The sequence below is a fragment of the Herpailurus yagouaroundi genome, unplaced genomic scaffold, assembly GCF_014898765.1.
Source record: "Herpailurus yagouaroundi ecotype Mexico unplaced genomic scaffold, PumYag 184, whole genome shotgun sequence".
NCBI lineage: Eukaryota > Metazoa > Chordata > Mammalia > Carnivora > Felidae > Herpailurus > Herpailurus yagouaroundi.
In genome coordinates, this window is record NW_024412415.1 from 35,445,578 (window position 1) to 35,457,857 (window position 12,280).

The 12,280-nt window shown below is 40.2% G+C and overlaps 1 protein-coding gene and 1 pseudogene across 5 annotated transcripts in view; one reads left to right on the forward strand and one right to left on the reverse strand.

The window, feature by feature from the left end:
- LRRC49 (leucine rich repeat containing 49) overlaps nt 1-12,280 on the forward strand; it is a 149,617-nt gene that overhangs the window by 14,726 nt on the left and 122,611 nt on the right. For all 5 annotated transcript variants that reach the window (XM_040493129.1, XM_040493130.1, XM_040493132.1 and 2 more), the window contains one exon: nt 6,150-6,216. In XM_040493129.1, the coding sequence (XP_040349063.1) occupies nt 6,150-6,216 (67 nt within the window). The remainder of the gene's footprint in view (nt 1-6,149; nt 6,217-12,280) is intronic.
- Nucleotides 8,567-10,105, reverse strand: LOC121041938 (ras-related C3 botulinum toxin substrate 1-like; annotated as a pseudogene).

Here is a 12,280-nt window from a genome sequence, read left to right on the forward strand (position 1 = left end):
ACTGACTGAGCCACCCAAGTGCCCCTCCTTTGCTAGTTTTTTTTAACTTGTAATCTTTTTTTTTTCAATGTTTATTTATTTTTGGGGGGGGAGAGAGAGAGACAGAGCATGAACGGGGGAGGGGCAGAGAGAGAGGGAGACACAGAATCGGAAACAGGCTCCAGGCTCTGAGCCATCAGCCCAGAGCCTGACGCGGGGCTCGAACTCACGGACCACGAGATCGTGACCTGGCTGAAGTCGGACGCTTAACCGACTGCGCCACCCAGGCGCCCCTCCTTTGCTAGTTTTAAACATAAATTCTAAGAGCAGCTCCTGGGTCCCAATGTTTTAAATCCTCTCTCAATCTACTTTTTTTTTTTCCTGCTTCTACTTTGCAGCTTCTCTGGCTTCTCAGAAATAAACTTTTAAGTTTTTAAAAAATAATTTATGCCTTGGAGACACCAGTCCCATCTGGACTTCTGACCTTTTCAGAGGTCACTTTGCTCTTCTAAGTCTAAGGGACCTAACGCCCTTTTCTAGATCCCTATCTTGGTCAATCAAGTAAAAGCAATCTAATGCACTCTCCTGTTTCTACTCCCATCTTTTTGTTTGTTTTGTTTGCGTTTGGTCCTGTTTTACTTTATTTTTCACATAGAGAAAATAGCTGTGAAACAGTTTTAGAGCTGCTAGGGTTCTCAAATAAAAAAGAAAGTCAGAAAGACAACTTTTCACATTCTCTCAAAATGCATATTTCTGAAGTATCAGAACAACCCAAATCTTTCAGGTGTTCTCTGGCCAGCAGACTTTGTCACACAGCAAGGGGCCTGTGAGCCTTGAAGATGCAAATCCTGAGGCAGTACAGGAACAAAGGTGGCTGAGGGATGCTGGAGTGGGGATGAGCTTACCCTGTCTCCTCAGGTTTGTCTTGGGTGTATTGTTGCCCCCTCCTGGGCGAGAGTCCGGAAAGTTTTCTCCCTCTCACTTTGCAAAGCACTGCACCATGTTTCAGTTCAAGACAGTGGACCCAGGTGTTAAAATCCAGGGCAACCACATTCCTCTAAGTTCAAGCAACTGCGACAAAGATTTCTGCTGAAATGTACTGAGAGTCTGTATGTGAAATTTACATTGCTTCGGAAGAACCCCCTACTGCTCTGCTACTGAAGTTCTTGCCATCTGACTCCTCTGCTTTCTATATTCCTATTTATCTTTGTGAGATTCTGGTGCCCTCAGATCACAGGCTAATGGGTAGAACTTCTATGCCCTTTTGTCTGATCACCCAGGACTATAGATCTAAAACTCTCAGCCAGGCCCTGGGATTCCATATTCCTTTCCTATTGATTCCTTGAAGGTCTCCACTTAAGGATTTGTCTTTGACTCCTAAAAAGCCTAGCCTTCATAGAGATTCTATAGTGTAGTCCTTACGCAGGCATCATAACGTAGCCTGCAGAGATGGGCTGTGATGTACCCCTCGTGGTCTGCAGCTGAGGTGATGGGTGGGGCTTGTCTTTTTCCAGTTTCAGTCCATTTAGTAGGAGAAGTTCTTTTAAAAAATCTTTCAGGTCATATTGAGAATTGGCTAGAATTCTGCAAATTTCACACATCGGTATCTAATCTGACCAGTGATCTTCTGGTCAACTGATGCCTTAATATGCCTCTGAATTCATTTTGATTGGATCTGTTTTTAGGTAATTTCAGGTGCTGGGGGTAGGGAAAGAATCTATGACAAAGGCAGTTCTGAAGACAAGACAGCAAGATGTTTGGTTGGTCTTGGGTTTCACTGACAGCGACTTGCCTGCTTTTTTCCCTAATCACTGGGGCAGTCCAAATCGGAAGTGAGAGTCGCAAAGCCACCGTGTGTCAAAGCTTAAAGAAAGCTGGAAGTCACAACATATAGGAACTGCTTTACTCGACAGCTTAACGGTATGTGAGGCCCTGGTGAAATTCTATGGGAAGAATTTACTGTGCACGAAGCTTTCTGAGATTGAAGTACCTGAAAACTGCCCAGGGTTTCTGATAAATACAGAAACAGAACACATGGATCCTCCAAGTCAGAGAACTTCAGGCTGAGACAGTCTCCATCCCTTGTGTATCATTTTCAAAATGTTAAACATATAATTCCCAGACAAATAGTAGTTACAGGCCAATGTTTTAATTAACTCAATAATGAGGGAACTAGTAGGATGACAAAGCTGGCTCAAAAGGAGGATAAGAGAAACTGATGCATAGGCAATGAGATATAAAAAGTGCCAGAATATGATTAAGTTATGAAACAGGCCCATGTCCTACAGAGCAGTGAAGTTATCACCCTGTGGGTTATTTTTTCTAACAGACAAAATTAAATTACATTCCTACCTGGCAAAAATCATCATCATAGCTTAAATCCGTTTTCTGTGAGTTAGTACAGAACTTTGCAGAGTTGGGGCTCTAATCAGTAGTAAATGGGTGATCCTTAGGTACGCTTGTTCCCAGTGCTCTGATATGACATTGAAGGGACATGAGGTCATTCCTTTGCCTTATTTCCACGTTTTGGTAATCTACACTGAGAAGCACTCCTACTCTACCTACCTGATCACAGTTTTATAAAATTGGTTTTTATGCTAGTGTTTTTCACTTGAATATATTTTATTATTTACATCTTTCCAGGTCATTAAACATTCTTTGAAAAAACATTTGTTTTGAAAATATATCTTTAAGAGCTGCATAATGTATAGTTATGTAGACAGATGTGTAATAGTTAATATTTTCCCTGTTAGACACATATATTGTGTCCTTTTTTTTTTTGCTATGGTAATGCTGTGATAAATATCCTTATCCATAAATCTTTGTCTGCCTCTCTGATTATATCCTTAGAATATGCTTTAGTATTTTCTAAGTAGGTGAGTTCATTCTCATGAAACTCATACGAGAGGAGAGTTGAGATTTGATGTGGAAGGTCTGAATTTTAAGATCACATTCTCAAGATGTGATCTCTAGACGAGCAGCATTAGCACCACCCAAGAACATGTCAGAAATGTGAACGTTTGGACCCTATCTCAGAAACTCTGGAGGTGGGGCCCAGCAATCTATATTTTAGCAAGCCTGGCAGATGAATCAGATACAGAAGTTTGAGAACCACTGTTTTAGGGAATATGGGCTTGGGGGTATAAAACCAGTTGAGTAAAAGACTTCTCTGAAGTTGGATTGCTGTTAGAGAGCATTGCTCTGGGGGCGCCTGGGTGGCTTAGTTGGTGAAGCATCCTACTCTTGATTTTGGCTCAGGTCGTGATCTCACGGTTTGGGAGTTTGAGCCGCTCTGTGCGACAGTACGGAGCCTGCTTGGAATTCTTTCGCTCTGCCCCTCCCTTTCTCGCATGTGTGCACACATGCCCCCCCCCCCCCAAAAAAAAAAATTTTTTAAACTTAAAAAAAAAAAAAAAAGCATCACTCTGTCCTAATCCATATTATCAGGGTATGGTAGTTTTCTCCAACTATTCTAAATATTTCAAGGGCAAAGGAGGCAGAAGACTAATTTTGTTGAAAGTTTTGTCTGTTTTCCTATTTGATAGTGTCAGCATAAGCTTGAGAAACTCTTTTAAAATACTAAAGAAAAATAAGGATAGGAAGAACAAAAGATAAGACGGGGGTGTGGCATGTGTGTGTGATAAGGGAGAGAAGATGAACATAATCGCATTGTGATAGTGCACAGTAGTAGGTGCACTTATCATAGATAAGTTGGATTCAATTGGTTGTGGTGATATAATTCTGGATTTGGCAATGATGTAAGATGACTGAGGTCAAATGGAGATGGAAATTCATGAAGCTTAAATTTGCATTATGTTTACATGGGGACTCATGTGAAAACATTGGGGTTCTGAGCAGATGGACCAGAAGGAATTCTTGAGATGTCTTGGGTGTAAAAAGGTGGTTTTATTAAAGCACGGGGACGGGCCTCGTGGGCAGAAAGAGCTGCACTGGGATTGTGAGGAGCATTTGATTATATACTTTGAAGTTGGGAGGGGGTTAGAGATAGCATAAGTCTGTAAGGAATTTTGGAAGCAAGGTTTCCAGGACCTTGAGGGGACTACCTATTCTTTAGGAAAAGGTCATTTATTACTGTCTAATAAAATCTTAGTCAGGAGACCCTTCTTCATATGTATGTCAGGGGCCATGTGCTTGGAGGATGATTACTAACATATATGTTGGGGGATAAAGATAAAGGAAGTTTCCAAAGGAGTTTTTATATGTTAAAGGAGACTTATAGGATGCCGGTGTTCGAGATAATGTTACGCTAAGATTGCCTTTTGCCCTTAGCAAAGTATTAACATCGAGGCAGTTCTGTTCCTGGAGAACAGAACTTTTGCCTTTGTTCCCCACATCAGTGATCAGCATATATGAAATTTCAAGGGATGATCCAGGTTCTGGAAACATTTAGCAATGTAGAAATGGTTCTTTGAGGCAGTAGGTAATGACAACAGAAGTGAATAGTGATAGGCAGATGATGGTCAAGATGGATTGTATGAACTTCATTTCTACCCTTTGCCGCTGCTCCTTTCCCTCTACTGAATTATGGTAGCATGAGAAATTAGGGTCTGTAGTAGGGAAAAATAAAAGGGAAGTGGTTTTTGTTTTATTTTTTTAGAACTGTCTATGGTGCGCTTGGGTGGCTTAGTCAGTTAAGCATCCAACTCTTGATTTAGGCTCAGGTCATAATCTTCCGCTTTGTGAGTTCGAGCCCTGCGTCCAGCTCTGCACCAACAGTGTGGAGCCTGCTTGATATTCTCTCTCTTTCTCTTTCTGTCCTCCCCTGTAGTGTGCACTGTCAGTCTCAAAAATAAATTAACATTTAGAAAAAAAAAAAAAAGAACTGTCCTGTTGGAGGCAGTTGGACAGATAAGGTGGCCAGAAAAGATAGGCATGAGGGAGACAGTGGGTGGCCCTAATCATTAAGGAATATAAGAGGGGGCATTTTAGAGATAAAATGCTGTGTTTTTTCCTTTATAGCAATGTTTTAGCTTTTCACAGATGGCAAATCAAAAATTCCAAATATTCACTAACTGAGCAGATCCAGACTTACATGGCGTCTAATTTATTTCTGCAATAAACAATCCTATTATGGATACCCTTGTATATAAACCTCATCCATTTAATTAGTATATGTTTATTTATTCATTAAACAAATATATATTGGGTTCCTACTCAGTGCCAGCCCCTGTTTGGAGCGTTGGGGATATAGTAGAGAATATGTCAAAGTTTCTGCCCTCTTGAAGCTCACATTTTGGTTTGAGGAAGGAGATCATAAGAAAGTAAACAAATAATATAATTTTAGGCAAGCATAAATGCAATGAAGTCAATTAAAGCAGGGGAAGGAGAGAATAATGGAGACAGGCAGGGGGAGTGAACCGTGCGAAGTTCTGGGGGAAGAACACTGAGGAAGAAGGAGCAGCAAGGGTAAACGCTCCAAGGCGTTTACAGAACGCAGAAATGAACTTGTCAGGTTAGAGAGAGCAAGAAAGCCCCTGTGGCCAGAGCAGAGAGCCTGAGCCATGGTAGGAGATAAGGCTGGAGGAAGCAGCCACAAGGGTTAGGGCCTTGAGGACTGAGGTAAGGATTTTAGATCATATTCTGAAGTAAAAAAAGCTGCCTTGAGTAAGTGCATTGTCCTAAAGTTCTTAGAAGTAGAGTTGATTTTTCATAAAGATACGACTTTTAAGCTGTCTTTGGGACTTTCCTCCAGTGGGACTGCATCTTAACATTATAATTAAATCAACGGGAAATATTTTTTTGTTTTATATATACAATTACATATACTCTCTTACTATGTACAGATTTATATAGATAGGTATATATCTGTCGTTGTTTCTATATCTGTCTACTTATCTGTAGAAAGAATAAATTTAAAATGAGTTATGCGGGGCGCCTGGGTGGCTTAGTCTGTTGTCAGTGGACCCGATCTCGCGGTTCTTGAGTTTGAGCCCCTGGTGGGGCTCTGTGCTGACAGCTTGGAGCCTGGAGCCCTGTTTTGGTTTCTGTGTCCCCGACTCTCTGCCCCTCCCCCACTTATGCTTGATTTCTCTCTCTCTCAAATAAATAAATGTTAAAAAATTTTTTTAATAAAAATAAGTTATGCTCTAGCATGTTTTGATTTACGATAAATGCATCCCTATTTCTACTCTGCTTATTTTGATTTTCAGAATCAAGAAAATCTCAAATCTGGAGAACCTTAAAAGCTTAGATGTCTTGGACCTTCATGGAAATCAGGTATTGTAAAGCCCTTTCATTTTTTTTCTTTTCTGGAAAAAAGTCTAGGAAATTAGGTATTATAAAAATTTTAGCAATGATACTTGTGTTGAATTTTTCAAGACTACTGATTCACTGAAATTTCTAAGGTATTAAGCCTATTTATATAAGTTATGGTAATTCCATAGCAGTAAATGGCAGTTGAAACTTATAAAACATTCAGAATCCTTATATTTATGACAGTTTTTTTTTCTTATTTATTTTATTTATTTATTTATTTTTAAATTTTATTTTAGAGAGAGAGTAGGGGGAGAGGGGCAGAGGGAGAGAAAGAGAGAATCCAAAACAGGCTTCTTGCTCGGTGTGGAGTCCAACATGGGGCCCAATCCCACCACCTTGGGATCATGATCTGAGCTGAAATCAAGAGGCAGATGCTCAACCGACTGAGCCACTCAGGCACCCCAGTCTTTTGTTATTTTTAAAATATATATTATACAACCCTAGCCCAACAACTAGAATATTACTAATGATCTTCTTCTACTTAGGTATTCCTCCTTTATTCTGAGGTCACCACTCTTCAGGATTTCACATTTATCATTCCCTTGTAGATTTTTAAAGTTGGTTTTATCACATATATGTGTGTCTAAATAATAACTTGTTTAGTAGTATTGTGTTGTAATTTTAAAAAGGTATCATACTCTATATTGGCATCTAGTATTTGCTTTTTGCATACAACATTAGCTTACTGAGATTAATCTATTTTGACTTATGAAGCTATAGTTTACTCCTTTTTGCTGTTGTGAGTTCCATGGAATGATTACATGAAAACTATTTTCTCCGGTTTATTATTGGTAGACGTTTGGGTTTTTTCCTTTTGTTTGTTTGTTTGTTTGTTTCCTTTTAGGAATAGCACTTCTATGAACATTCTTGTACGTGTTTCTTCCATGTGCCATATGTAGTCTAGGGTATATATTTAGGAATGAAACTGACAGATCAGAGATTATCTAATGTCTAACTTCAAAAGATAATATCAAATTGTTTCCCAAAGTGGTTGTAGCAGTTTATACTCCCACCAGTAATGCATAATCAATCCTGTCACTTCACATTCTTTTCAACATTTGGAATTATCATACTTTTTTTTATGACTCAAGGATTTATTAAGTCATACATGCAAAACATACTGCTAATTGCATTAGCAAAAGGTCAATGTGAAAACACCCCACAATTCTGTAACTGTCAATGTAGAAAATTTTGTTCTGGGGGTCGAAAGGTCCAACCTTGTATTCTTGCCAGTGGATAAGTTGTACAGAACTTCATTAGCACGAACACAGGCTTCCAGAACCTCACAGACCTACAGGAACATGGTTAGGCAGAGCAACAGGAAGCATGTGTCCAAGGGGGTGAGGCAAAGAGGAGGCTCAACATTAGTCAAGGTACAGTGTTGGCCATTTGGCAAGATAGTGATGTTAAGAAAGTTCATAGTTTAGGATACCTAAAAATATCAAAAACTGTATAACTGCAACACATGATTTTTACACCTAGTTACTACACAACTAAAGAAAGCGCTTATTGGCTTTGAATAAAGTAATAAGTAAACAGGAATGCAGTTTTATTAATCTACAAAAAAAATTTTCTAATGCATTATCAGAGAGATTTTATAATACAAGGAGGCTTTATTGCTCCTTAAGGGGTTCTGTAAGAAAAGCACTAAGCTAGCAACAATAGGAATGATGAGTTCAAAGATGAATTAAATGCCTGGTTTCAGGACGGATGGGAGGTCTACGAGTAAGGAAAAGCTTAAAACACTTAGTAATAATACCAACCTTTCTTCATCATTTACTGCATTTGACAAAGATTAGCCTTTTAAAATTTTACCCGTGACACGTTTACTCAGTTTAATTATGATGTGTACAGTGTAATGTAAATTAACCTCCATATTTTATCAGAATAACTGTCTTCATTCTTTGATTGTGTCACGGGCTGCACACACCCCACACTGATGTGGCCACCACTAGAGCACACACTTCGCATCAGAGGGACACAGGAGTAAGGGGGCTGTTCAGAATCTCAGCCGAAGTGAAGACACTAAGGTTTTTTGGGGGGTTTTTTGTTTTTTGTTTTTTAATCTCACTACAAAATCAAAAAGATTGATCCAGGGCATGTGGGTGGCTCATTCGGTTAAGCATCTGACTTCAGCTCAGGTCATGATCTCACGGTCTGTGGGTTCGGGGCGTGCTGACAGCTAAGAGCCTGGAACCTGCTTCAGATTCTGTGTCTCCCTCTCTCTCTGCCCCTCCCCCACTCACACTCTGACTCTGTCTCTCTCTCAACAATAAATAAACATTAAAAAAAACAAAAACTCTGCCCAGGAAAAAGCTTCGTTAAAAAAAAAAAAAAAAAAAAAAGATTGATCCAAAGAGTTGAGTCATTACACTCATTCCATTAGGACACACAGTACAGTGTTAGGGAATGGACATGGGCTGATAAATTACAGGTGGTCAGATGGCAACATTTCATGAAGGAGGATGCTGTGCTGCTTTCCTGGGAGAAACTCGTTGGGAAGTGCCTGCATTTCCAAACTTGAGACAAAGGTCTTTAACGGTGCAGTGCTTCGTGTTGTCAGCACGACAGCGTAATTTAGTTCACAAGGTATTTGGGCAACTCTTAATCTGAGCAAGAATAAGGGCTTTTGAAAAATAAGGCTTTAAGGAAGATTGCCACTTTAAGGCTATATTTTAATATCATGTCAAAGTTTGAAGGCTTACACTTTAAATGAATGAAACCTAAAAATTACCGATTGGTTCAAAATGGTTTAATGGAAAAAAATCTGTAACAAAAACTTTGCATTGTGTGCAAAGGCTCCACCAGTTTTGAGCAAAGTGGACAGTGGTTCCCAGGGGGACGGGGCAGAGAGGGGTCCAGACATTTACAGCAGCAGGCATTTTCTTTTCCTCTTCTTGACGGGGGAGGGCAGAGAGCTGCTCAAATAACTTCATCAAACACTCTCTTGAGGTCTTGCTGCATGAAAACCAAGCACTCCAGGCATTTTCCAACATCAGTCTCGTTAGCCATGGCCAAACCCTGCTGGTAGGTGATGAGAGTCAGTTTCTTCTTCAGTTTCTCAATGGTGTCTTCGTTGTCTCTGAGATCAAGTTTAGTCCCCACCAAAATGATGGGGGTGTTGGGGCAGTGATGTTGCATTTCAGGGTACCACTTTGCTCCAACATTTTCAGATGATGCAGGACTCACAAGAGAAAAGCAAATTAAGAGTACATCTGTTTGTGGATAGGATAAGGGACGTAATCTGTCATAATCTTCTTGTCCAGCTGTATCCCATAAGCCCAGATTCCCCATCTTCCATCTACCATAACATTGGCAGAGTGGTTTTCAAAGACACTGGGGACAATAGTCCAGGAAATGCATTGGCCGTGTAACCCATCAGGAGGCAGGGTTTATGGGCAGCTCTGTCTCCCACCACCACATACTCTATGGCCTGCATCTGGGCTGCTTACTGGACTGGGGTGGCAGCAGGGTGTAGACGCAAGGAGCGGTGGGTGGGCTTGGGGCACAGGGACTGGCAGAGCATGGGGTGTCGGGGCCGCTGTCCACACCACCTCACTCTCTGCTGGTGGGAAGCCAGAGCCCAGCAGCGGCCACCACTCAAAGCTCTGGACTTGTCCTACTTCTTATTTTTTGCCATTTGAATTTGCATAAAGTGGTATCTCTTTGTGGTTTTGATTTCCATTTCCCTGATTACTCTATAATCTGGACTATTCTCTTCAGTTATTTTGTCTGCCTCTGCGTCTGTCTGCTTGAATTCCTCTATCTGGTTTGTTTTGTCTCCCCAGTCCCCTTCTTCTCTCTCAGCGCATCTTGGCTGTTTTTTAGTCTTTTGCTTTTCCATTGAAATTTTTGTCTTTGAAATGTGGGTATTTATTTATAAACAGCTACATGAGCTACATACTCATGCAGAAGGTGAAGCCTCTCTTGAGGTGGTGACTGTACATTCTGGGATGATCCATGAGTCCCTGCCTGTTGATGAACAAGATCTGTCACTGCCACCTGCAGTTGGTCAAGTACAAACTTCAGCATGATCTCTCTAGGCTTTCTGTCCGCTGTTAGTCTCCATCGTTTTGGTGAAAAGCTAATGTAATGAATGAAAACCTTGACAGATCTAGATGGACCACATCTGCTAGGTTCCAAACTAACCCCGCCCCGTCTGTGTGTCTTCTGTGTGTGCACAGAGTGGGAAGAATGTTGGCCTGAGAACTGCCCAGCTCTACGAGCTGGTTAGCATCACTCTAGCAGGGGAGAAGTTAGTTACCCAATTAGGTGGTGATGGAATGGGAAGAAGAATGAAGGGGTTTTGTCGGTAAAAGACTATCATATGCAAAGGCACTGAGACTAAAAACTACATGGTAAGTTATTTTTTACTGCTAGAGAGTTTAGCATATGTTGAAGAATGGTGAGGAATGAGGCGAGAGTGGCAGGTAAAGGCTGGACCACGGAGGGCTTTGTATGCTGCACTACAGAATTGCCCTTCCATCTTCCAGCCCCCTGTTTTTAAAACTATTCCTAACTAACTGAAACATTTTGTGGTAGCAATATTTTAAGGTTTATTTAAAAATGTATATGTGAGAATTAAACATATTTTTGTAGTTTTCACATTATAATACACCTTTAAGAATTCATTGGGCATTACCAAAGATCTGTGAGAGGACCTGATAAATGAATAACATACCACTTGATCATATGTAATGTGTAGGAATTATTTACCAACAATTATGCTGATGAAACATGCTCATTCCTTGTTAGCTGACTTGTGTGATGTCATATAATTTCAGCATCGTGTTTGTAATATTCCATGTATTAAGAGTAATCATTTGTAACATACAAATTATTTCTCAAAGCTCTATAACTATAAGAAGGAAGGTTTTTTTTTAAGTTTATTTGTTTTGAGAGAGAGAGAGGCAGAGGGGGCAGGGAGAGAGAGAGAGAGAGAGAGAGAATTCCCAGCAGGCTCTGCACTGTGCAGAGCCTGATGCAGGGCTTGAACTCACAAACTGTGAGATCATGATCTGAGCTGAAATCAAGAGTCAAACATTTAACCAACTGAACCACCCAAGTGCCCTAAGAAGGAAGTTTTAAATGAGAATCGAGTCTTATTTGAAAATATCCAAATGCAATAAGCAGAAATTTGGAATATTCCAAAGTGAAGACAGCCTTGGTTGACCTTAGGTTTCTAAAAAATCTGGAGATAGAATATTCAAGGTGACATGTCCAATTAAAAAAAAATAGCAGCAGGTAGTTAAAAAGCTAAAAGAAAATTAAGTGAATATTTTTTGTTTTTTGAATTTCCTTTTGTTAGAAATAAAAATAATACTTGGTATGCACTGTGAAATAAAACATAATTGGTTTATGGATGTGAAAATGTTCTGAGTAATGATAACGGTGTTCAAGAAATAGGTTTTGGGGGTGGAATGAGTTGGAGAAAAGTGAAAGTGGAGACAGAATGGTTGAGAGACCAGTCTAATAGTCTTTGTGAAAAGGGATGGCAGTTTGATCTGAAGTAGTAGCAATAGTGATATAAGGGGGCAGATTAATAGAAACATCAAGATTTAGCAGTTGATTATATGTGAATGGTGAAGAATACAGAGGAATCTGGGAGGTTGACTCTTGATTTCTGACCTGGATTTTTTTTTTGGTCTTCCAGAATTTGTCCTCTCGGTAAATGCTTGCTTTCACATGGACAGTAATATGCTTCAGGAAGAATCTGTTCTTTCGATGCCATCTCTTCCTTTAGGGACAGCTTGCCCTTTGTGTGATTGCTTGCCTGAAAACAGACATTGCCCTTTCAGCATTGCTAAATAGGAAGGTTGTCTTTATCCAGACAGAGCAGTGTGGGCTACTCTTATACACAAAGACGAGATGAGAATCTAGCCTTTCTAGATGTAACAGGAAGTCCTGAAGTCTGTCTGGAGGCCCTCTCTCTGATCAGTATGACCCACGACTGGGCTTTCCAACATGCCCATCATTTCTTCTTGCTGTGAACTTTATTAACTAATCAAGAGGTCTGCTCTCACCC